The 26730-nt window shown below is 37.3% G+C and overlaps 1 protein-coding gene across 10 annotated transcripts in view; it reads left to right on the top strand.

Annotated features, from left to right (window-relative positions):
- Ttc3 (tetratricopeptide repeat domain 3) overlaps window positions 1-26730 on the top strand; it is a 118477-nt gene that overhangs the window by 61933 nt on the left and 29814 nt on the right. For all 10 annotated transcript variants that reach the window (XM_076868596.2, XM_076868599.2, XM_076868594.2 and 7 more), the window contains 9 exons: window positions 89-225; window positions 1261-1587; window positions 4114-4365; window positions 12054-12100; window positions 13110-13166; window positions 14253-14326; window positions 16686-16850; window positions 20755-21820; window positions 22974-23039. In XM_076868596.2, coding sequence (XP_076724711.1) covers window positions 89-225; window positions 1261-1587; window positions 4114-4365; window positions 12054-12100; window positions 13110-13166; window positions 14253-14326; window positions 16686-16850; window positions 20755-21820; window positions 22974-23039 — 2191 coding nt within the window. The remainder of the gene's footprint in view (window positions 1-88; window positions 226-1260; window positions 1588-4113; window positions 4366-12053; window positions 12101-13109; window positions 13167-14252; window positions 14327-16685; window positions 16851-20754; window positions 21821-22973; window positions 23040-26730) is intronic.

Here is a 26730-nt window from a genome sequence, read left to right as displayed (position 1 = left end):
GGAGAATGTTTTCTATAGTAGGCAACAGAAAGTAGTTCATTGAGCATTTAACGAAGGTAAATTATCACTAATTGTAAATGTTTATCAGCCTAGAGAAGCTAAGACTGAAAGAAGACAAAAAATTGAAAAGAAAGATCCAAAAACAAGAAGCAAAAAAATTAGCACAAGAAAGAATGGAAGAGGACTTAAGAGAAAGTAATCCGCCCAAAAACGAAGAACAGAAAGGTATGCAGACGTCCAAACATGATAAGAATAGTATGCATTTGCTTAAACGTACAAATACAAAATTATAAGGCTCATATTATTATTTAATTGAAGTATAGATTTCAGTTAGTATTTTCATACTATCACTAAAATATAGAATTCACCATCTATTATTCTTAGATGGTGAAGGGATTGGTGTGAAGTATATCATTTTAGAAGCAGTACACAGCGATTCACATGCTGTCCTGCTAACTCTAGGCAAACTGTGTCTGTTTCCTCTTCTTCAAACTGAATTGGAACATAATATCTGACCTGCATATTGCAGGTTTGACAGTGCATTGTACAATCTGCTATGTGAATTTAAGTTCCAAAACATTGAACTGTAAATTAACTACTAATTGTCTGGAATAGTTCAAATAAAGAGGCAGTTCATAAAAGGTCTCCTAGAGATTGCCTTGCCCAGCTTGTATTTTCATTCTCTAATAACATGGGGATGTCTCATAGGTGATTTTACTATTCCTGTATACATCTTAACCAGAATATTTATTTTTAGTTTTAAGTTGAAGTAAGTTTTCTCTGTTTTCTACATTGTGCCTGGATTTCCAAAATGAAATAGTTACCACTTGCTGTCTTTTTTTAATCTAATATACCAATACTGTTTTACAGATTGATCATAATTATCTTTGCTCCTGAAAAATGTATTTTAACTTTGTGAATGTATTTTAACTTTGCATGTTTAAGAACTAAAAATATTTCTTGAGTATAAAGTTTTGGAGGTGATGAGATTGGGTTGGGATTGTTGAGGGAAAAAAACTATTTTAGAGGAAATAGAATTTTAGATGCTATTACATGAATGGTGTGAAATGAAGAGAATATAGAAGTATTGTTAAATATTTATATTCCTAATTTAAAGTTTCTTGAGTTGTCTATGTAAAATAAAGCAATCAATCTTAATTGTATCTTATGATATAATATAATGTTAAGTTATTTCTTTCTAAGTTATGCCATTGCAAATTAGTGTAATTTATCACTTTAACCTTTGTTATTTATTCCTAGAAACTGTAGACAGTGGTCAGAATTGTCAGTTCATTGATGACAGAATTCTGCAGTGCATAAAGCAGTATGCTGACAAGATTAAATCGGGTATACTGAACCCTTCCAAGCTTCTCAAAGAATTGCTTTCTTGGAAAGTTCTGAGCACAGAAGACTATACAACGTGTTTTTCTAGCAGAAATTTCCTCAATGAAGCAGTGGACTATGTCATTCGTCACTTGATTCAAGAAAAGAATAGAGTAAAGACAAGGGTATTTCTTCATGTTTTGAGTGAGCTTAAAGAAGTGGAACCCAAATTAGCTACCTGGATCCAGAAACTTAATAGCTTTGGTATGTCCCTTTATATTCTAGTCTGGTAGGAAGGATAAATGTAGGGTCTCTGATTTTTTTTTTTATCTTCCTATCTTATCATTTATGATACTTTAAATGTGGGATACACGTGTATCCACACATAATTTTTAGGTTATTCTATAGAAGGGGACGGTATGTTTTTTAAAAAGATCTAAACAAAATAAAAATCAGTCAATAGGGAAATCTAGACTTGTATTATAGTAAACATTTGTGAGTACTAGACACTACCCTGTGTAACCAACACACCCTGGAACCTAGGAGCTATTGAGTACCTTCTGGGATTGTGCAGCTCAATAGCCTTGTTGAGAAAGATTAAGATTCTGTGAAGAATAATTAGGACAAGCAGATGGGACTCATTGTTTAGGAGCACCTCAGGCAAATCTATGTTGAAGGATGAGAAGAAATGTTGAGAAGAAATGTACCCTGGGGTTCAAGTAGGTAGTTTTGAATCACAAGGGAAGGATGTGGAAGACATCCCCTACCTCCCATTCAGGCTTCTTGCCCAAGGCCATGCAGGACTGCAGAATGAGCCTGCAGGTATGGTAGCTGTCTAACTTGAGTAGGGATGCTTTGGGTACCTCCCAAGATCCTATTTATTATGGTAACTAGGCTAGCATGATTGTTGATTCAGCTGGCAGCTGTTGATAAAAGTCTAAGGGAGACCACAGGAAAAAGAGCAGTGCTCTCAGATCCAAGAATAGCACCTGCCCAGCTTCTACCAGCTACCCCCACCTTTTTGAGTTTTTACAGAAATGCAGTTTGTAGAATTTAAGGGTTTCAAAGAAGATTCTGGTCAATTTCTGTTGGAAAGTCAGATGGCAGCAAGCTTGGCATAGTTAGCTTAATATTCCTGCTCTGAGCATAGGTCTTAATAAGTTTCTGGTCTCAGAAAATCACTCTTAAGTGATAAGATTGCCGATAATGTCCAATAGAAAAGTAAATTCGTAAGTTCTCACTTAACACTTTAATCTTCCATAGAGGATAGAGTCACAACTGGAGAAGTGGGCTTTATAGGTTAGACTACATTGGAAGAATGCCAGTCAGTGTTTATTCAGGTAAATGCAGTCTCGCAGCTGACTGGCAGGAAAATATGACTATGTCTTGTGATATAACCCATGTATATTCTGAGGAGTAAAGGTATCACTTTAATAAGTTTGTATATGTACTAAAGTATAAAATTAGCTCAAGGTTGTTAATTAGTAAAGATGTTACTATAGCCCCATTGTAAACTCACATACATTTAATTAAAACAAGCAATTTCCAATTCCAGGAGTCACATCGTGAATATTTGACACGAGAGGCCAGTTTATATGTTCAGCAAAAGATGGAGGGAGAGAGAAAGAAATAGCAGAGCACAAGTAGGAGAATATTAGTTTTAGTAGTAATATGGTTGGCCTACACCCCCTTTCTGGAGCATATGCCTGCACATGAGACTGGATAGGGAAGGTGAATGTATTTCTTCACTGGAGGTTTCTTTGGACATTTTGTTCTATGAGTATTTTAAGTGGCCACCCATTCTGGTGTTTTATGCTTATTTCTCATGCAGCATGTCCTTTGTAAGCTATTTCATCTGAAAGAAACAGCACTTAGCAATCCAGGGTAATTTTGACTTTAGTAATCGCTGCTCCATTTACTGATTTGAGAACTTCAGGCCCATGCATGGTTGACAGTGCTGTATTTAGAGGTATGATGAGGAATTTGTATGAATTTCCTCTTTGCTTTTTGGTGGCTGTGTTAGGAAGGAACGAAGATTCACCATCCTTTCAGTGAGAATTTATGAGGTTGCAGCCACCCTATTTTCTGATGTGGAGAACAGGGAGTAAAAAACAGGAATAATGGGCTGGGGTTGTGGCTCAAGGGGTAGAGCATTTGCCTTGCATGTTTGAGGCCCTGGATTCAATCCTCACCACCATGTAAAAAAAATAAATAAAAATAAAGTTATATGTACATCTACAACTAAAAATATTTAAAAAAAGGAGAACAGGAATAGTGACCACCTTGAATTTTGTATCATGATGAGGAACCATGATATTTTGGAAGATAAGGAGCAGTTCTTGGAGGTATTGGAGGAAGAATTAAAGGCAGTTAGGCAAAATTTTGCATGTTATTGATGTTTCGTTGCTATGGAATATACATAAAAGACATTATAAAATCTTACTAGTTTATCAGTTATAATGAAAAGTTATTATACATTAGTCAAAAACATAGTATTTTTCTTAAGCAATTTAATGTCATTTTGTCGTCTCCTAAGTGCAAAAAGATATTTGTAACGATAGAAGTCTTTGGCTTACCATACTGAAAATTATTGCATTTAGTGTATTAGTGTTCTGTGGTGTTTCTACAAATGCATAATAACTCAAACAAGTCTGTTTTCAAGTATTGGAACATTTTCACTGAAAATATAAGCAAACTATAATGGAACCACTTTCAAAGATGTGAAACTCCACGTAATTTTACAGTAAAAATTTTTTCCCAGTTGTGATTTGTATTTTGTTTTCATTGTAGGCTTAGATGCCACGGGACCTTTTTTTTCTCGATATGGAGCATCTCTTAAGGAGCTTGATTTTAGCATCATGACGTTCCTGTGGAGTGAGAAATATGGCCATAAACTAGCCTCTATAGAAGGAAAGCAACTTGATTACTTCTGTGAACCAACGTCATTAAAAGAAGCACGTTGTTTAATATGGCTGTTGGAAGAACACAGAGACAAGTTCCCAGCATTGCATAGTGCTTTAGATGAATTCTTTGATATAATGGGTATGTGGACCAAGCTTGGATTTATATTGTATCTAATCTTAAAGAAAATATCTGCAAAGGAGCTGCTCATTTAAATACTTAATGTGAAAATTATTATAGTACAATCAGTTCACCTGGAAAAGATGATTGATGAGAGAGCATGAAAGTGCTGAGGGCTTCAGAGGAAAAACCCAGCACTGGGTTCTCCCTGTTAGAGGAAAGCTGTGGAGCAGGGATAGAATCTTGAGATGGCCTATGAAAGCCTGTAAAAGTGGAAGTAGAATTGGACAGGTGGAAGTTGGGCCTTAGAGTGGTGGCTTAGAGGGGAGCTGAGAGGCCTGTTTGGATAACTACATGGAGTCTAGTTTGACAGAGTAGACTAATTAGCAGTTAATTTCTTAGGCTTCTCTTGGATTTTAGTTTCCTTATCCTTAAAAAAATGAAATGATTTGGAGCCAGTGATCTCTGATCCTGTTTTACTTCAAAATTCTAATTCCTTAGATTCTAACTTAATTTTTAATTTTTTTATCTTTCATTCTGTGTGTGTACCCTAATAGTCTTCTCTTCTTTTTTCCTTATCTGTCTCCTCTGTATGTTGTTAGAAGTTAGATTCAAATTTCATGCCATTTGATTTAAAAATCTGACCTTGTATAACAGTGTCACACATTATAAAGTTCAAATGCAGTATAAAAAACTGAAAAGCTTGCTTTTGTTTTGGTTCTTAGCAAAGTGAACATTTGCACATAGATGGCTTTGTCTTTCCAGGATATTGTTTTCTAATGGAGGTGACATGCTACTTGATAGCCTGAATTTAGTGCCATCAGTTTATTGCTGCTGGTAATAAATTTTATCCTGAAACTAAGCCTACAAAGCCCAGTGCATGTTGAGTCACACAACAGGACCACTACAAAAGACAGTTTTCTCTTAGTGACCATTCTTCCCAAATTTATGTTCTATACCTAAAATACTCAGAACATCTGGCTGCCAGTTTCACTGCTGTCATACATGGAGTCAGAAGCTAACAATCAAATTTATGGTGATCTCAACAGATTTTCAACTCTAGTAGCTCTGTCTCCCACCCTCACCCCAGACATTTTGAGTATTATGTCTTATTATTTAAAAGAAGGATAGTATTAACTTTTCAAAATCCACTGAGCTTTTATATCAGGGTATTCAATAATTCCACCAATGACATGATTATTGGGACTCAAGTTTTACTTCTGAAATCTGGATGCATGTTTTCCTAGACAATTTCTGTGTAGTTAGCTAAAGGCCCTTGCAAAGCAACATGACTAAACCCACTTACCACATCTCAAAGACCTGTTTTTCCTAAACTTTTATTAGTGACTGGAAGGAAAGCTAGGAACAGGGAGATGGGAGAGTGAGAAATGAAAGAAGGCGACAAGGCAGAGATACACACAGGAGAGTGTTTGGTGGAGCAGAAAAATAAAGGCCATCTCTCCATAGACGGAGATAGGCACCACAGGCTTGGGGTTCAAGACTTTTCTGGGGGAGACTCAGGGATTAGAGCCAGGTGGTTCCTGATGTGGGCAGTTAAGGGTGGGGTTTGTAAGGACAGTGAAGCTTTGGGTTGGTATGAGGGAGTGGTGAGCCTTTCCTAGAAAGGCCCTTGGGCAGGAAAATGGCAGCTGTCACTCAGGATGGCTACCCAGATGCTAAGCAAGGACCTTACATTCTCCCACACACACTTTTTTGTTATTGGGTCCCTTAAGGGACAGGGTTGTAGATAAATCTTCTATAGCTTCTTCCTGATGGGAAGGGGCAGCTTCTGGACTTATTAGGGGCATGTTAGGGGCATGGAGTGTCATTAAAGCAATGGTGATGGTCTTGAGGTGCCCAGTGATGCTAAGTCCAGATGGCCCAATTTTGGTGAGGGGTTGGAAGTCCTGTAACAGAAGCTGGTTCACGGTTTAGTTAGAGATCCTTTGAATCTGGTCTTGAATAAATCTAATGATGTGGGAGACAAGCATTAACAGAAGGCCTATGACAGGGAGAGAGGTCAGGAAAGGAAGTGCCCACTGGAGAAGGGGGCTCAACTGCCATCCTTCCAATGGCAGTGGGAAGCTTTGAGGCCTGAAAGAGATCGAAGGTAAAGGAGCATTAGTAATTGAAGTTCCCTTGGTGGTAAGGAATCCTTGCTCCTTCCAAGTAGCAGAGTGGGAGAGAAGTTTGTGGAAAGCGTATTTAGAGTCAGTGTAGACGTTGAGGAAGGCTCCCTTTGCCAAAGCGAAGGCTCTGATGAGGGCACCAAGTTCAGCCTGCTGATTGGATGTGTTACTGGGGAGGGGAGCAGCTTCCTCAGTGGAGGTTAAAGAGACTGTAGCAGACCCTGCCTGATGGACTCCCTCCTGAAGGAAGGAGGAGCCATCTGTGAACCGTGTGCATGTTGCCTGGAGCAAGGGGCCTCCTATATGTGGGAGGAGTGTGGAAGGAGCTCCTGCAGAGTTTCAGTGCATGAATGGGTGAGAAGAGGAGAGGTGGAAGAGTCCTGAGGATGGGGAGGAGAGTAGCAGGGTTTAATGGTGAGCAGGTGTGGAGAGTAAAACTGGGATCTTCCACCAGGGAAACCTGTAGAGATAAAGGTGCCAGCGGGTAAGGAATGTAAGCCCTTGTAGGTGAGGAGTTCCTTTAGGGAGCTAGGATGGTGAGTGGGGCCCCAAAGGTGAGTTTCTTTGACTTGTTAATGAGTAGAGAGTCTGTGGCCAATATTGGTAGGCAAGGGTAAAGTTAAATTGACAGTTTCCCCCCCCCCCCCCCTTTGGCCTCCTATCAAGTCTCTTGAGTCTGTCCTTTGTCAGTGATAGTTTCATTGTGGTCTTGCCCAGGGAGATTGCTGCCTAGGGTTTTACAATGTAGGAGAGTTCTGGGTCTCTTGTTTGTCTAGAAGTAGTGTCTCTGGAGGAATCCAGGAATCCAAGTAGAAGCTGGGCAGGAGAGCAAAAGGAGCAAAGGGAAGGCTTAGAGTGGAGAAAGGAGAAAACCTGCACATAAGGGATTTTTTTCCATTTTCCTGAAGATTGGAAGGTTGAATTGGTTGATGGGCCTTTAGATCAGGAGCCAAACAGAGTGTGCCTAAGTGGATGAGGAGGCAGCTGAGAGGTGAGTCAGATGGGATTTGGGGGTTCCCATGGGGAGTTGGCGTCTGAGACTGAGAGGATAGAGTTACCCACTACTTCCTAGTCCCAGGCTTTCTTGAGCTCTGCTGAGGAGCTAAGAACCAAGACACGAGAGTGAACTTGCCTAGGGGAAGGGATGGGTGAGAACTTTGGTGCTGGGCCAAGATATAAGTTCTAGGGAGGAGACTTGTCACTGCTGTCTGTAGGGAGTAGGAGGGGAAGGGCGAAGTCACTTACCCAAATGAGGCTGGAGTGTGGATGAAGAAGAAGAACGCTAGGTGAATGGAAGAAGGTGTGTGGTAATTATCCTGGGCCCTCAGTTCAGGATCCCGAATCCCTGGAGGGGAGAGCAAAACCTCATGGGAGAATGTGATCAAGGCTGCTCTGCAAATAGTTTTGGGTTCATGTTGTGAGCAAAAGAAGGATTTGAAACATCCCGGACATTAGGGTTCACCGTGGACGAGAGTAATGGGAAGGCACTGACAGACAGAATAGGGGAAGGTCCCGAAGGTAAGGGTGTGGATCAGGGAAGCGGTCAGCGAGTTTGAATGGAAGCATATATGAGGGGAGAAGGAAAACATAGTTCCCAACTTTGTGAAGATGTCCCTTCCCATAAGGGGAACAGGGTACTATGGAATGACCAAAAAGGAGTGGGCGAAAACTAGAGAGCCAAAGGCACAAACAAGTCTAGATGTTTGCAAGGGCTGGTAAGGTTTGCCTTCTGCCCCAACAATAGAGGTCACAGAACAAGTGGTAGGCCCCCATAACTCCTTGAGGACTGAATGTGTAGCCAGGTGTCTAAGAGGAAGGATACAGGCCTGTGGAGTTACTCTGGGTTCCTGTGGAGTGATGATAGTGGTCGGGTGATGGGAACCTGGGCCTCGTCAGTCCTCTGCAGCCAGTCCTAAGAGTTGGAAAGGGGAACCAGAGGGGCCAGATGGCCGGAGGCCTCTATGGGCTGGGGACAGTCAGGGCCCAGTGTCCTTTCTGATGGCATTTTAGGACAAGGGCCTGGAGGCTTCCAAGACTTAGGACAAGTATAAGCCCAGTGACCTGTCTGACCACATTTAAAACAGGGTCCAGGTGGTCCTGAGGGACACTTCCACAGGCCAGTGGAACCAAGGACAGATGCTGAGGCCGGCCGGATGGCTTGAGAGAGCATCTGATATGGCTGCTTCTGGTCCTTCTCATCTCTCCTGTTACACACCTTAAATACTACTCCCAGAACCTGAGCTTAAGGAGTTAGGGCCCGCCTCTCGAGGCTCCTCAGTTTGGCCTTAATATCAGGAAACTCTGGGAGGAAAGTAGGTCCTTAGTAGTGGTCTCCCATCTGGAGTCTCAGGGTCTGGATTAGTGTATTGCAATAAAGCCTTGGTCAGGGGTCTAAAAATGCTGAAGGTTTTCATTCTTATCTTGGAAGATTTCCTGGAGCCTTTCATAATTGATAGCCCTATGGGCTGACTTTCTAAGTCAGTGCCAATTGGATGGCAGGGGAGGTCTGATGTACCTCATCAGCATAATTTCTAGCTGGCTCCCAAACTCACCTGTGCTCCTAGGGCAGGAGGGTGTTAGACAAGGTCATATGGGCATATATATGGTGGTGTGGTGGGACTTGAAGTATAGGATCTAAGCCACTTTTCTATCTGTGAAAGATCTGACAAAGAAAGGCACATTGAACCCGGATTACACCATGTACCCCAGTCACCCTGTATAGAGGATACAGAGATGCAGGTTGGGCAGTGGCAGCCTGTGAGTGTGTGGCAGGAGGAAAGAAGAGCAGAGGGGTGTGGGGACAGTTGCTGCAGAGGCTTCATTAGAAAGAGAATTGTGGTATGGCAGGGGCTCATCCGCTGGGTCAAAGGAGAAAGAGTCCTGGGTAGGGTCTTTTGTCCCTTTGGAAGCAGGCGAAGGGGAGGTGAGAGCTAAGAGGACTTGTGTGGGAGAGCAGGAGTTGCAGAGAGAGGGCTTAGAACGTAGGGAGGAGAAGACCTGAACGTATGATATCTCTTTCTATTTTCCTGATTGCTCGCAATAGTTAAAAAGATCTCTGATAATATTGGGATCTAGAGTGCCATTAAGCAGCCATTTAGAGTAGTTATCCAAAGGATATTGAGGCCAGATCTCATTGCACAAGTGGTTAAGTTTTGAGAGGTTTAGGTCCAGGGTGAGAGAGAGAGAGGCCCAAGGTTAGCCAGGAGGCAGCCTAGGGGACTATGAAAAGGAATAGATGAGGAGCCACCCATGGTGAGACAGAGGAGGTGAGTTTGGAGGTGGGGCGTTGCCACAGTCTGGCTGGGCACAATTCAGGAGCCACTTGTCAAAAGAAACGAACTTTATTTTTAGAACCACACATGCCAAACAAAACAGCTCCTCAGGAAAAACCTTCAGAGCCCAACTGCCACCACCGGCTTCCCACAAGCCTCTCAACCTCCCCCACTTCTCCTGCTCTTGAGGCTGATTGGCTGGGTCGTGTGGGCAGAGCCAAAAAAAAGTCCCCCAATGAGCAGCTCCGTGGTCTGAAAGGGCAGGGAAACAGTCCAATGAGCATCACCGCAGAGGAGCCAATCAGTTGGCAGCTAGAAGTTTGCTGGGACCGCTGTGAGCCAATCATCAACTGGCAGCTGGAAGTTTGCTGGCAGCAGGAAGTTTGCTGGGGCCTCTTCAGCTGTGGCTCTCAACAGGGCGTACCCAAGTCTGTAGTGTCACCTAGTCAAAAGGACAGTTATGCTTGGGATCTTCACCAACGCTGATGTTGGGGAAGAAGCCCACAGAGGCACTTGGGCACCCAGCTGGGATTGCATAGTAGGAGCAGAAGCCCGTAGAGATTAACCCACAGCTGAGAGGTTGTCTCACCAGGAACAACTCCCAATCATCCTCGGTGTTTTTTTTCTCAAAACCCAGGACCCAAACAAAAGACTACCTATAGACTTGGTCGACAGTAGGGATCATAGCTGGGAAAGCTGTGGCTGAGGGTGCCCCCAACCACCCAGTAACCCTGGAGTGCTAGATGATCAACGGTCACTTTCCAGGACCTGTAGGTCGTTTAGGTTGACCGGAGACATGGGTCTTTCCTGAAATGTCTGGTGGTGTGCAGAGAGGGCGTTTGGCAGAATAGAGGACCTCGTCCCATGATGGAATCCAGTTCGGGGCCCAGGGATGCTCAGTGACCCTCAAAGAGGAGAGCAGGCACTCTGGGGAACCTGATCCCGGGTTTCGGCACCAATGAAAGGAAAGTGAGGAACCGGCAGACGGGAGAGCAATAAATGAAAGATGGAGACCAGGCAGAGATACATATGTGAGTTTGTTTGTCAGAGCTGATAAATAAAGGCCGTCTCTCCATAGAAGAAGAGAGGCAACACAGGCTTGGATTTCAAGACTTTTCTGGGAGAGGCTCAGGGATTAGAGCCAGGTGGGTCCTAATGTTGACAGTTATGGGTGGGGTTGTTACGCCCTTGGGCGGGAAAGAATGTGGGGTGGTGAAGGGTTGGGTTGGTATGAGGAAGCCGGAAAATGGTGACTGTCCCTTAGGATGGCCACCCAGATGTCTAGGGAAGTGACCATTGATCTTCCACTATAAGCAAGGTCCTTACAGTGATCATTGTCATAAATCTAGTTTTTAAGCAAAAAACCTTAAAATTAGCCTTTATTCTTTTCCCTATTACTAGTTCTGTTCCCTATTACTAGTATTAACTAGTTTGTCACCAGGTCCAAATAAGCTTTATCTTTAATCTGTCCTTTCCTGTGCATCTCATTTTCCTAAGCCAAGACAAGACCTTAATTCTCTTTCCATGATTAGACTATTACAGGAGTCTCCGAACTGGCTTTCATGCCTATAATTTTCCTCTTACTCCTACTGGTGACTCCTGTAGAAGTCAGGAGCTTTCTGCAAGGGAAATATTAGTTCTGCCTGCAGATTACATTCACCATCTCTCTGCACTTTCTCTAGCTGCCCTCTGAGCTTACACCTACTGCTGCTATATCCAGACCTGTCTTGTGCTTTCATGCCTCTTGCCATTGCTTATGCAGCTCTAGCCACATCTTTCCCTTTGCCTGTTTATTCCAAGTCTAACTTAAATTTCTTCTCTTCCCCAAAGCCCTCTCTAACTCCCCTTGGGCCTCTTGACTGAAGACTATTATTTCATCAGGTTTTTTGACATCTTATTTGCCATACCTGTAACATTATGTTTAATTAGTCATTTTGCCCTTGGATTTGTTTTGTTTGTAGTGCCAGGGATTGAACCCCAAACCCTGCATATGTTAGGCAGTTGCTCAATCACTGAGCTACACCTACAACCCCTTTTTTAAAAATTTTGAGATGGGTCTCACTAAGTTGCCCTAGCCTTTAACTTGTGATTCTTCTGCCTCAGATTCCCTAATAACTAGGATTATAAGAGTGAGCCACCTGCCCCACTACATTACTACCCTTAGTTTTTAACTAAACGTTTATCAGAGCCAAATAAGGAATAGAATGTAGTCTGTGATAGTGGTCTTGAGGTAGTTTTAAGACTTCAGTATAGTATATGGTAATGTAAATATTTAGTTTCCTCATAGAACCTTCTGTTTCTTCTACAGACAGCCGCTGTACTGTATTAAGGAAACAAGATAGTGGTGAAGCTCCGGTAAGCTACTTGACCACTTTAAATCATATGTTCTAATTTGTATTAGCCAAAGGAGAAGAGGAATCACAAGGCCAGTATTTGCTTACATTACAGGTAGCATTTCAGAACCAAATTGAGAGGACTTCTGAATATGTATGCCATTTCATTAGAAAGTTGTTTCCACTCATCCTCTTAGGAATGGGGCATTCCTCAGCAAACTCTGAGGCTTAAGTTAAATACTTTCCATAAAGTTTTACAACTAATAAATGTTAATATTAGAAGGAGAAAAGAAAAAGTTCTTTAGTTGAGAAAAAAAAATTGTGGTATTTTTGTGCTGAAGGAAAACAAAGGGACTTTGTTTCACTTAGCTCCAACATGAGTTTAACTTAAGAGTAATTCAAGAGTTGTTTTCCTTGACAACTTGTGGTTGTCTTTTAGTCTTTCTGGCAGTCCAGAAATTCTTCATTTGAGGAACATGATTAAATAGTGAAAAGGATAGCACTGTGGCAGTTTTCAAAGAGAAAGATACTTGTTTATCAGTTTTCAGGATCAAATATATGGAATTCTGTCTTACTCTGCTCTATCAGATTTTGCCCTGCTAAGTATGGAAGTACAGCTAATATACCCATATAGAGAAATTAATGCAGCTCCGTTCACTCTTTGTGCCCCATTATCTGGCTGGGTGTGGAACATCTGTTTGCTTAGTAAAAGGGATATCATTAAATGCAATTATAGCACATAATCAGAATTACTTAAAAGTTCAGTTAATTATTTAGAATAACATAAGCCCTGTTGAAAATGAGATTAAAATGTTTGGACAATTTAATTTTAATCATAACATTTGGCATTATTAAGCCTTTTCTTCTTTTTTATTATAAGCCATAGCACTTGGGCTGATACACAACATTTTATATACATATAACTGATGATTAGTCTGTGAAACTTAATGTGGTTTGTTTATGTTGAACTACATAATGCTGTTATTTGAGTGTTCATTGTTTTGTTTTGTTTCTTTCCCCCCATTTTTCAGTTGTGTTCTACCAAGGTTAAAAACAAAGGCAAGAAAAAGAAGCCAAAAGACACAAAGGTATGGAATATTTTCTGAATTAATTCCTGCCCAGACTCTCAAAAATGGATATATAAGTTAGAAATAAGCAATTCTTGCAGTATTTTGAAACATTTTGTAGAGAAAGACTCTCTAGGGTTTAGTCTATTTTGGCAGTCTTCTACATTTTGAGGAAATTTAAGGTTCATGTTGCACATAAATAACTCTTGAAAGAAACTCTTAATCTTTATAGTTATTTATATTTTCTAGATATTTCTGAGTAAAAATATAATGTAGTACTCTATTATGGATAGCCATAGGGTAGAGTTCCTGTCTTGGTTCTACCAATTATTTTCTGTGACCTTGAGCAAGTTATTTGTCTTTCCTGTGCCTGTTATAATAACCTTTGCTTATTGGGTAGTAAATGCTTAGTAATTATTTATTATTATTTCTGTGCTGAATTTTAGGGAGAAATAAGAATATATAAGATATTGGTTTCTATATCTCATATAAGAGCAGATAAGATATTGGTTTCTAGTATTCAAAAGCTCTTGTTGGAATTATTTATTTAAATATTTATTATCTAAAATATTCAAATAAGAATGATGAATTCTAGTCATCATATCAGTCTTAGAATTGATGGGAACTTTTCCTTTTCACCTAAGGCTCTATTTTCATTATTTCAGCATTATAGTGCATTCCTCTTGGTTTCAGCATGACTTGAAAAAAGAGGAACAGGGGTAGAGAGAATGAGCAAGTGTTAGAGGAGGATGCAGGCAGCTTGGAATTCCAATATAAGTTTCCTTGTACCTTTTGACCATGTGTCTTTAACTAATATGGAAATTTAAGTGACATTTAAAGTTTTTTGGAGCACTGGAAACTATCCCAAATGTTAATTTGAATTTATTTCTGGCCATTAAAACTTATATTACTATGTGTTCCTATTTATAAGAAAATTTGGATAGGTTTTACATATTGTTTTAAATATTATTTAAATATTGTTTTAAATATTAAAAATAGGTTTTAAATATTATATAAATGTTTATCAATTTCAATGATAATGTTTTTCCTTCATAGACTTTTAAATTAGATGTCATTGTCATTTTTTTTTTTTTTCTTTTAAACCAGCCAATGTTAGTTGGGTCTGGAACAACTACAGTAACACCAAATAATGAGACTATCAGTTCAGGTGAAGATTATAAGTAAGTATGATTGTTAAAATTTTTGCCTCATTATAACTCACATGCTTTTCACTTGATAAGGCATGTTAATTTAATGTACTCTAAACTTGTGTTTTATTTCCCTTTCATTTTTAAAGATTTACATATTGACAACCTGATATAATATATCTCAATTGAATTAATAGCATGGCTTGTCATTAAGAATTCATTATGAGTTAAAGTCTCAGGAATGGTGATATTTATTCAGTAAGCATATAATGAGGACCCACTGTGTTCAGGGCACTATGGGAAATCCCTAGAAAAATGTCTAGAAAATGTCCTTTAAAGTATTCATTAAAGAGAATGTCCTATTGATAATTAACTAGTGCTACTATAATAGGAGAAAGGAAGCTATTTTGGAAGCTATATATGATGTTATGGTTTAACTTTATATGATTTTTCATGCCTCTGATTGTTAAAACTATGTTTCAAAGAAACTGATAATACCAAACAAAGAAGCTCACATTTCTTAGGGAGTTTAAGAACAGTTAAAATTTGGGCTGGGGTTGTGGCTCAGTGGTAGAGTACTTGCCTCAAATTTGTGAGGCACAGGGTTCAATCCTCAGCACCACATAAAAATAAATAAAGGTATTGTGTCTATCTACAACTAAAAAAAAATATTAAAAAAAGAAGAAGAAGAAGAAGAAGAACAGGGACTTGGGATATAGCTCAGTTGGTAGAGTGCTTGCCTTGCATGCACAAGGCCCTGGGTTCGATCCCTAGCACCCAAAAAAAAAAAAAAAAGAACAGTTAAAATTTGCACTCATTGGGGCTGGGGATGTGGCTCAAGCAGTAACGCGCTTGCCTGGCATGCGCGGGGCGCTTGGTTCGATCCTCAGCACCACATAAAAAATAAAATAAAGATTTTGTGTCCACCGAAAACTAAAAAATAAATATTAAAAAATTCTCTCTCTCTTAAAAAAAAATTGCACTCATTTTCATGAATACTCTAAGTGGAGGAATTAAGAGCCAGTCTTTGTCCATTTGGGCTGCCAGAACAATATACCATAAACTGAGGGGCTTACAAACAACAGAAATTTACTTTTCACAATTTGGCTTTTCTCAGTTCTTTAGGCTAAGAATTTCAGGATCAAAGAGCTGACATATCTGTTGTCTCATGAGGGTCTCACATGATAAATGGACAAGTGTTTTAGTCATTTTTGCTGCTGTGACTAAAAGATCTAACAAGAACAATTTTAAAGGAGGAAAAGTTTATTTGGGGGTCATGGTTTCAGAGGTCTCAGTCCATTGACATCAGCTTCATTGTTCTGTACCAGAGGCAGCACATCATGGTGGAAGGATGTGGTAGAGGAAAGCAGTAAGGCTCTCAGACCCCAATCATTTTACCTCAAAACTTTCTTGCATTGTCTCACATGTGAGATTTTGTGGGACACATCATGTCTAAACCATAAAAATAAGGCAGCTTTCTAAAGATATTTTTGAAAAGGTACAAATCCCATTTATCATGTCTCTGCCCTCGTGACCTATGAGTTTTTGGGGAATGCAGACATACGCATCATAATATAACAGTCTTCACTGAAAGGAACAAATATGTATGAGGCACTACTCTAAGGCATTTACATATATAAATTAATTTAATCCATTCCTCCACCCTAGGATATAAGTACTGATATTGTGTCCATAGTATAAATAAAGAAATTCAGGCAGTTGTAGTTGAATGACTTGCTCCAGGCACAAGGTTTATATAAATAGCAGAGCCAGGATTTAATCCATACTGTCTGGTTTTAGTCCCCACACTCAATCTACTGTATCTTTTGAAAGTACTAAAATCTCATATTCTTTTTTTTCAAATTATTTATTTATTTATTTTTAATTATAGGTGGATACAGTTTCTTTATTTTTTACTTTATGTGGTGCTGAGGATCGAACCCAGTGCCTCACGCATGCTAGGTGAGCACTCTACCTCTGAGCCACAACCCCAGCCCTCATATTCTTTTTTTAAAAAAATCTTTTTATTAGTACTTTTTACCAGTCTCAATATCACTTAAATTAATAGCAATTATAAGATCTTCATTTGTCTCTCAACCTTTTAGCAAGTTACAATTAATACAACATTGATTTTTTTTTTTTTTAACCTGGAGCTAGGGGAAAATGTGCTTGGTTTAGGACTAAATTAAAAGTGCTTACTTAGAATGTCAGATATAATGTTTCTTGACTATAATTATGAAGGGTATCTTTTCCACACTAAGCTCTCTGGTAGTACTTTCCTTCCACATAAAATCAAGTCGTATATTCATTACCATCATGTTGTTTTTTTCCATTAAATATTCATCTAGCCTATCCAAAAGTTTATTATTAACAAAATTATTTTTTTAATCAGAAGACGCAATTCAGATTCTGCAGGCCCATTTGCTGTGCCTAACCATCTTCGGCAAGATGTAGAAGAATTTGAAGCTCTCTATGATCAGCACAGTAATGAATATGTTGTCCGCAATAAGAAAATATGGGATATTAACCCAAAACAAAAATGCTCAACTCTATATGAGTAAGTAGATTAATATTCCTACAAACTTATTTTATACTAAGACTGCCAATTAAAAATCAAAAGTCATTTTTTTTTACAGTACTCATTTATTGGTTCACAATCTCTGGGGAAGAATATTCTGAGAACATTTGCCATAAATTATATGTAGTTAATTGAGGATTTTTAATTATTAAATTTAGGGTCATACTAATCTTTGGTTTTGACAGTTTGAGCTGCTCATATAGATACTTCTAAAATTGTTCTGGTATGTCTCGATAGAAACGATAAACAAAGCTCTCAGCTATAATGTTTTTATCATGAATTCCTAGGTATTTATTTGACAGAATAATACGATTATTTGGTCTCATTGTTCTTATGTTGAAGGATGCAGTGGCTTGACATCTCAAAATGCAGCATCTCAATTGGCATCTCAATTATGTAGCTTGGTGAAGAATTACCCTTTTTATTGGGGGAAAGAATCCTAGGATGCTGTTAGTACTTCAGCTTGGATTATAATTGTTCAGCTGTGTTAATAGTACAAATACAGAATCCTGTCTTCTACTAGAGACTGGACTTCCTGAAAATGACGTAAAAGAGAAACATACTTTCCTTTTTTTTTTTTTTAAAAATATTTTTTAGTTGTTGATAGACTTTTATTTTATTTATTTATATGCGGTGCTGAGAATGGAATCCAGCGCCTCACATATCTCAGGCAAGTTATTGCTGAGCCACACCCTCAGCCCCAACGTACTTTCCTTTTTAAGTGACTGGGTGTGAGTTACTTTAGGATTGAAAATATGAATGCGAAATTTAACAATTGAAGTTTGAGTAGGGTGGATAAAATAATGAAGTAAAGAATTTGGGAAAATCTAGGGAACCGCTTATTATTCTGAGATTGGCATTAATAAGCAGTACACAAGGCTTTGTTTAAGAAATTGAGAGTTAGGATCTCTATTAGGAAATTAATTTTAAAACTAACTATTTTCCTGAAAATTCTGTCACTCATTCATAGTATGGTCATTTCTTCTTTTTTCTTCAGCCCATTATTGCCATTCAGTCTAGTTAAAATTGGGTTTCGTTTTTGTGATTTTTTCCTTAGAATTGAAATACTGAGCAAATCATATTTTCATAGGACTCCTAGATGACAAAATATTTACCTATAAAATTACACTGGTATTCTTAAAATATCTTGGAATTTGCTTCAAGCATCCAAAACTGAAGCTAAAATATGTAATTTTTAGTAGCTTTTATCTTAAAGAATTTATTGCCACTGTAAGTGGGAAGAAATTAAACAGATTTATGAGAAAAAAGTAGACGGATTTGTTTTTCTATTTTTGAAATAAAATTTATATCTTATCATAATAGAAAACGTAGAAGTTATAGGAAGGTATATCTTAAAACCTAATTCTTGAAATTTCTAAATTTCTGGGTGTGGTGGTGCACAGCTAACATTCTGGAGGTTCAGGAGGCTGAGGCAGGAGGATGGCAAGTTCAAGGCCAGCCTCAGCAACTTAGTGTAGCCCTGAGCAACTTAGGGAGACCCTGTCTAAAAATAAAATGTAAAAAGGGTTGGGATGTGGCTCAATGGTTAATGGTCCTGAGTTCAATCCCTGGTACCAAATTAAAAAAAGTAAACATATGATGGCTTAAAAATTATGGCTTATTTTATTGGCTAAGTATAAAAGGAAATTAAAATTAAACATTTATATCTGAAAAGAATGTTGAGTAGAAAAATATTGGACAAGGAGTCAAGAATATGGGGTAACTATTATAAATTAAGCTTTTCTTGACTTTAGTGTAGCATCTTTTTTTAATGTTTATTTTTTTAGTTGTAGTTGGAAACAATACCTTTATTTCACTTATTTATTCTTATGTGGTGCAGAGGATTGAACCCAGGGTCTCGCACATGCGAGGCGAGAGCTCTACCTCTGAGCCACAACCCCAGCCCCATTGTGTAACATCTTAAAATAGGAATTTAGCCTAATTTATTTTTAAAGGCCCTTTGTAACATTTTATGATTTATGTAGTTGAAACAGGTACTTTGCCTTTATTGTTTCCTAATAGCACCTCAGTAGTGTTAGCTGAGATTTATTAGCCACATAAGGTTAAGTGCTGTTGCAGATTTGAGGAAAGTATAGGGCAGAGGTCTCTCATGTAGCCCTGAAGCATAGAGGAGAGTCAAGGTGATCGTTGGTAGTTTTACAGTGTATTATACATGAAGGTGATGTTTTGAAATAAGAATCATGCATGGTTTCAAAGGGTACTCTCAGAATAGCAGAATGGGAATGTCCTTTGAAATGTCTTTCCCTTCCTTGTCCTTTTCCCTGTGCTGATGGTGACATGCCCTGGCATTCTGCAAGTCCTTCTTTGACCACTTGAGATAATAGTGATGATCATCAAATTATGAAAATGTTGTATATACACAGAGCAACATGCAGATATATATATATATATATATATATATATATATATATATATACACACACACACACAACAACTATTAATATCCCTGATGTAATTGATTTATTATTATTTTTTACTCTTATACATGTGTCTACTACTTGTCTCTGGTTAGGTATAGGAATACTAGTCCTTTTAAGAGTCTGAGGTATTTGATGGGGGCCAGATATTGAAAGAGAAATCTCTTAAACTGCAGAAACTGAAATGATCTTGAACCTCATCATCTCAGTTGTATTTAGCATCTTTCATTATAACTTCCTTCATCTTTACTAAACAGCCACACCAGTACTAATGTGCATTGTTGAGAGACTTGATTCTAACCCTTGTAAAACACTAGATTATGAAAAAATCATATTTGTGCTATTTTGGACCCTGTTAGTATACTAAGACTAGAAAAGTCTAAATATAGAGTAAAAATTCATTTTGTATTTTTCAAATAATAGTAACTATAAAAATGTTCTTCATTGTATGGTTATAGTACCATTTCTCTTTGAGCTAAAAATCCTTGTCGAATTACATTTTGTTCTGCTTGAATATATGAAAAATTCATTGCTGCTTAGCATTAGAAAAAACATAGACTGTTTTTTTTTTTTTTTTCTTTGAAGATATTTTTTCTAGCCAGACAGAGTGGCACACATCTATAACCCCAGCAACTCATAGGCTGAGGCAGGAGGATTGCAAGTTTTGGGGTCAGCCTCAGCAACTTAGTAAGGCCCTAAGTTACTTAGTTGTCATTTGCTTTTTTTACCTAATTACATATGGTGGGTATTTCACAACGGTAGAATGGTATATAGATCTTTTTTAAAAAATTAAAACATTCATTGGACTATGTAGTTTTGTTACCCATAACAAATATTAAAGAGTATCACTGAGTCAAACTTACATGAGAAGAATTACATATTCTTCAGAATTGTGACTTCCTAGCTGCTTGGTAATCATTACTTGGATCGGAGTCCATCAGTTGTGTTGCTGATCCCCTTTGTGATTGGTACCTCATTGCTGAATTATAAGAACAGTTTCCTTTTCCTTGTGAATCATTACACATTCCTAAGCAGAAAAATGTTAATAGATTTACTGTATGCAAATTGAGATAGGATTTTTAAAGATTTGATTTTCTCTTCTCTTGTGACATTCTTGTTATTGACCATGGTATTTCTGAATAAATTTTGCTTGTTCATTGCTTTTTAAAGAGATTGCATAATTATATAATTAAAATTTAAAAATAACTTTTTGATTTCCTTTGGCTTTTCCCAAAAAAAAACTTTAAAGGATTATTTTCTAAGGGGTAGACAGTTTTATTTATTGTAACATTGATTATACTTAACCTTTTATTTGTCTTTGGAGAGCATTTGAGATCAGTGAGAAGTAAAATAGTATTTTGCTTTGGGAGAATAAACTTTTATAAAAATAAATATGTGCAAGTATTTCCGCTTAGTAACTTATGTAAATGTAAATTTTTTCCAAGTTATTTCTCTCAGTTGTTGGAGGAACATGGTCCCTTGGATATGAGTAACAAGATGTTCTCTGAAGAATATGAGTTTTTCCCAGAAGAAACTCGACAGATACTAGAAAAAGCAGGAGGTTTAAAATCTTTTCTCCTGGGATGTCCTCGTTTTGTTGTGATTGACAACTGTATTGCATTAAAAAAAGTTGCATTACGACTTAAGAAAAAAAGAAAGAAGAAAAACATTAAAACAAAAGTGGAAGAAATTTCAAAAACAGGAGAGTATTTACGAGTCAAACTACCGCTGAATCCAACTGCTAGGGAATTTAAACCAGATGTAAAGTCCAAACCAGTGTCTGATTTGTCTTCAGCACCAGTTTCTGAGGATGTGAAGCCCAAACCTGTGTCTGCTGATTCTCCCAAACCAACTTGTGAAGACATTACACCCAAATCAGTACCTGATAGTTATTCCAGTCCAGTTTCTGAGAATGAGAAACCCCAAGGGGTCTCTTCTGATTCTCCCATATCAGTCTCTGAGGATATAAATCACAAACAAGTCTCCTCTCATTCTCTCAAACCAGTTTCCGAGGATGGGAAAACAACCTATTGGACTCAATCTCACTTGGTCACAGGATACTGTACATATCTTCCTTTTCAGGGATTTGACATCACCCAGACACCACCAACATACATAAATGTGTTACCAAGTTTGCCCCAGTACACCAGCATTTACACACCTTTGACCAACATTTCTTCTGAATATCAGCTGCAGAGATCTATACCAGTGGTGCCATCTCTTGTAGCCAGTGACAAAGCTGATAAAAACACTGCTGCCTATTTTGAGGATCACAATTTAAATGCTAAGAATGTTCCTGGTAACCAGATTGTCTCTGAAACACAGATCCTTGAGGATTCTTTGGGAATACATGTAAAGTCACAGAGCAGCCTAGGTGATGCTGGTACAGCCACAAGTGAGTCTCACAGAAATGATGGGCACTGTGGGAACCCTAAAAACAAATGTGAAGTCAGTCCAGAAAGGTCCAGTGCCCTAACAAATATTCCACATACACAGATGGTTGCTGTACAGGTAAGATTTAAAGAGAAAGGTGTATTTTCCTTTTTTTTTTTTTTAATCACCATTTTATTTACTAATGTTCTTAGAAATTATTGGCTTTATAATGGTTACTGAAGTTTTTGCCTGAAAATATTTTTAAAGTATGAATTCTTTTGTGGGGCATGGTGGGTAATTTTGTCAGAAAGAAGTTTTGGCCCAGTAAATCTTATTCTTCCCTGACCACATTTTACACCAAATAAGAAATAAGGTTAATGAGTCAGCAGATGGAGCCAAAATATTGCCTTCGTAATTAATAAGGACACAAAAGGAGGATGTGGCCACTGCTGTAGAGAAGTACATATGCAAACAATAAAGTCCTTATCTCACCCACTTACCCAGCAGTTCCAGCAGAACCCAAATAGGAGGCCTCCCCACTTAGGGTATCTTCCCATAGGACTATTGCATGGGGGAGGAAGGGAAAATTTGCTGACAGCTTCCCTGGGAAAGAAAAAAGGAAGAGTCTGGAATATTGGGAAAGTTAAAAAAGAGACAAGTAGCAAGACATAGTGGAACATACCCATAATCCAGCGACTCCAGAGGCTGAGGCAGGAATAATATCAGAAGGTCGAGATTGGCCTTAGCAAATTAGTGAGACTGTATCTCAATGGTAATATCCCTGGGTTCAATCAACAGTATAAAGAGGGGAAAAAAAAATCGGGTAGAGAGAAATGAGGAATTAAGTGTTCCTATCTAACAAGCATGAAAATAAATCAGTGTTCCTTTCTAGGGTGTGAATACATTAAATCTTTATCAAATTGCACCTCTTCTGAAGTTTTCTATTTTCTAGGGAACTTTGAAAAAATAATAATGAAGAGGAATGAACTTGGGGCTGGGATTGTGGCTCAGCAGTAGAGCACTCACTTAGCATGGGAGGGACCCGGATTCGATTCTCAGCACCACATAAAAATAAAGGCATTGGGTGTGTCCATCTACAAATAAAAAATTTAAAAACAAGAGTAATGAACTGACATTTTCAGTTATACTAATTCTATGAAACATAACCTTAATTGGTAAGGGGACCCAAAACCTTGAAAAATTGTGGGTGTGTTTTAAAATGTTATTACATGGCAAATTTGTTTTACCATATCAATTGAGGTAAATTAAATTTGTTTATTTTGCAACATAGGTGTCTTGGAACATAACAAACCAAGAAGTCAACACTGAGCCATATGATCCTTTTGAGATACAACAGGTGAGTCAAAATTTTATTAAACTGTTTAAAGATTTGATTTTCATTAATTTATCTAGATGGGATGATGAATTACAACTACGTTGGAGTTAGCTAATTTTATACAGTTCTGGAATAAACTTTAGGATATAATAAAAAAAATTAAGTTGCTTATATTGTTGAAATAGGAGAAGAGCAAGCAAGCAAAGGAAAACCTAAGTTTTTTCCTGTCATTTATTTCTAAGTATAATGGCTTTATTGTTTTAACTGGTATAATGAGCATGTATTAATTCATAATGAATAAGCTTGAATGATATGTAAACATATTATAAAGACCTTTATCATTTTAAGAATGTTTCAGTTAGAAAAACCCATTAATGTAATATACTTTGTTAAAATTTCAAAGGAAGTCTGGGGTATAGCCCAGTGGTAGAGCACTTGCCTAGCATGTGTGAGGCACTGGGTTTGATCCTCAGCACCACAAAAAAGTAAATAAAGGTATTGTATCCATCTACAACTATAAATATTTTTTAAAATGTCAAAGAACAAATGTTACTTGATCAACTTTTGCTGAAAAGGTATTGGATAAAATTCAAGTCCCAGTCCCTTTTTTGACCAAAAGTTTTAATAAAATGGGAATCGAGTATTTCTTAGCAAGCTTTTTCTCTTAAGCTAAAAGCCATCATCTTGCTTAAAGGCAAAGCATTCTTATTAGTATTTATTATTACCCTGAGATACTGACAAAATTAGATCTGAGAAAGAAATAAGATATAAAAGAGGAAGTGTAAGTATTATTAATTATAGAGGCTAAGGTTGTATACCTGGAAATTCAAAATGATAACTGAAAATCTATACCAAATTAAAAGAATTCAGAAAGGTGACTGAATACAAAATAAGTACCTGTGTGTGTACTAACAACAACCTGTTAGGATGTATATGAGAAAAAAATATTCCATTTTTAATAACAAAATGATAAACTTATATGTTTAAGAAATCTTTAAAATGCTACTGAGAGATATACAGAAGATGTAAATGAAATAGTATTCTGTACACTTGGATGGGAAGACCTATTGTAACAGAGATTTGAAATTTAACACAATTCTGATACACATGAACAAAGTGTATTGGTTATCTATTGTAATATAACAAATTACTTCAAAATCTAGTGGCTTAAAACATTATCTTACAGTTTCTCTTTGTCAGGAACTCAGGAGCAGATTATCTGGGTAGATCTGGAGATCTTCATGAGGTTACAGTAGAGATTTGGACTAGGGAGGGCTTAGTTATCTGCAGGAGTAAATAAGGCTTGAGATTCCAGTTCCAAGATGTCTCTCTTGCATGGTTGGCAAGTTGGTGCTGGCAGTTGGTAGGAGCCTTCATTTCCTTATCTTGCAGACCTCAATGTAGTGCAATAGCTTTTATGACCTACTTTAGGAAGTCATACTTAATCGTTTCCCCTGTATTCTGTCAGTCACAAAGACCCAACTCATGGGCCCTGATACCTGATAGGAAAGGTTTGTCTCAGGGTGTGAATACCAAGAGGCTAAGATACTGGGACCTAAACTTGGAGTCTGATGGCTGGCTACTGCACAGTATTTATTTGGAACTAGACAAATTGATTAAAAAGTTCATGTATGGAAAAATGAATATCAAGAATGACCAAGAAGGGGCTGGGGTTGTGGCTCAGTGGCAGAGTGCTCGTCTAGCACAAGAGAGGCCCTGCATTCGATCCTCAGTACCACATAAAAATAAATAAATAAAATAAAGATATTGTGTCCAGTTACAACTAAACACTAAATATCAAAAAAAAAAAAAAAAAAAGGAATGACCAAGGAAAAGAAATTTAAGAAGGGGAATTGTGCTAGATTTCAAAAAATCTTAATATCACATAAATAGGTCATTAGATGAGAGTCTAATAGGATAGAATAATATAGAAATTTAAGCTATAATAAAGATGGTAAATTAGCAGTGAGCAAAAAGTAGATTATTAAATACATAATGTTAGGTGAAATGGAAACCCATTATCTTAAGTTTCTACCTCCTTCCTTATACCAAAATTAATTCCAGGCATATCAGAGACTTACAAATAAAGAAATGGACCCATAAAAATACCTGGGAAAATGTTTTCATAAGATCAATACAACACACAAAAGTCAATGTTTATATACATATACATACATAATGTGGATGTATGTGTGCACAGCATATATCTATCTATCTATCTCTCTATATATGAACAATGTAGGGTTGAGGTTGTGGCTCATTGGTAAAGTGCTTGCCTAGAGGCACTGGGTTCGATTCTCAGCACCACATATATATAATTAAAGAAAATAAAGGTTCACCAGCAACTAAAAAATATTTTTAAAAAAGAACAAACATTATATTCACAGAATGTGAAAACAGATGACAAACCTGAAAAATTATCTGAAACTGGTACAGATAGAGAACTGATTTTGTTAACATGTAAAGTTTCTATAAATAAGTAAAAGATTACCAACCTATCACAAAAATGGTAAAGGAACTAAATAGACAATCCATAGTAAAAAATAGAGAGAGATGATTTTTAGTCATTAAAAAATAACCACACATGAAATAAGAAAAGTATTCATTTATGTGTTATTAGATGATAATAAAATGAAAATATTTGGGGAAGGCAATGTGTAATTTGTCTGAATGCATATTTGTATGTAGAGACCAGTGAGCAAGGATATTTGTATATTTGTTTTGTCTGTATTTGAACCAGCAAGAAATGAATACAATTCAAACATATATTAGTAGTAGACTAAATTATGATAAATCTACATTTTTTTTTTATCTCAGTATTCCAATGCTTGCTTGCTTGCTTATTTATTTATTTAGCTGCTGGGGATTGACTCTATGGCCTTGTGCATGAGAGGCAAGCATTCTACCAACTGAGCTATATCCCCAGCCCCTATATAGTGAAATATTATGCTGTCATTTAACAATTAGGCAGTTCTATAATTACTGATAGTTAAATGATTAACAAAACCCAATATATAGTTAAATAGGAAGAAGTAATGTTAGAACTTTGTGTAGCTTGCCACTATTTGAATAAAAGGCTTTATAGTTTTAGCCATTTCTAAAAGTAATATAGAACTCCTAAGTATTTTTAAATGAATATCATTGAAAATTATGAAAAAGAAGTTAAAATCGTCTACGTTTATCTCACGTTAATTGTTGATGTGTAGTCTTTCAGGCCTTACTTGAACATTTGCATATAATTAAGCAGCATTTTTTAAAAGATGGATCACCACATATAAATTACATTTGAAATTTGTAATCTTTTATTAATGTATTACAGATTTTTAGTAAACAGACAAGATGATAATCTTAGATGTATACTGTCATTTTAAACAGATGTTTGGTATTCCATTATATGAATGTATGATAATTTAATTGACTGATTTCTCATTATTGAACATTTAGATTATATCAGCTTTTCATGCTTATAAATAGTGCTGTAGTGAATGTTTTTGCCTATATAGTATATACTGAGCAGAGGGACTGGTGTTGAATTTTTATGTTGCACTTAATGCTAAACCAAGTAGATTCTTTTATTTGATGAGTCAGTGTTGGGATATTCACACGTGCCTTCTTAAGTTAGTTCTTAGTTTCAGGACCATGACACTAACCTAGCTGATTGCTGGTTTCTCAATCAGACTTGCATTTGAATCCCAGGGCTTCTGCTTTCTTC

Source organism: Callospermophilus lateralis, chromosome 10 (assembly GCF_048772815.1).
Source record: "Callospermophilus lateralis isolate mCalLat2 chromosome 10, mCalLat2.hap1, whole genome shotgun sequence".
Lineage (NCBI taxonomy): Eukaryota > Metazoa > Chordata > Mammalia > Rodentia > Sciuridae > Callospermophilus > Callospermophilus lateralis.
Note: the sequence above shows the minus strand (reverse complement) of the source record. Positions and strands in the feature narration are given on the sequence as shown.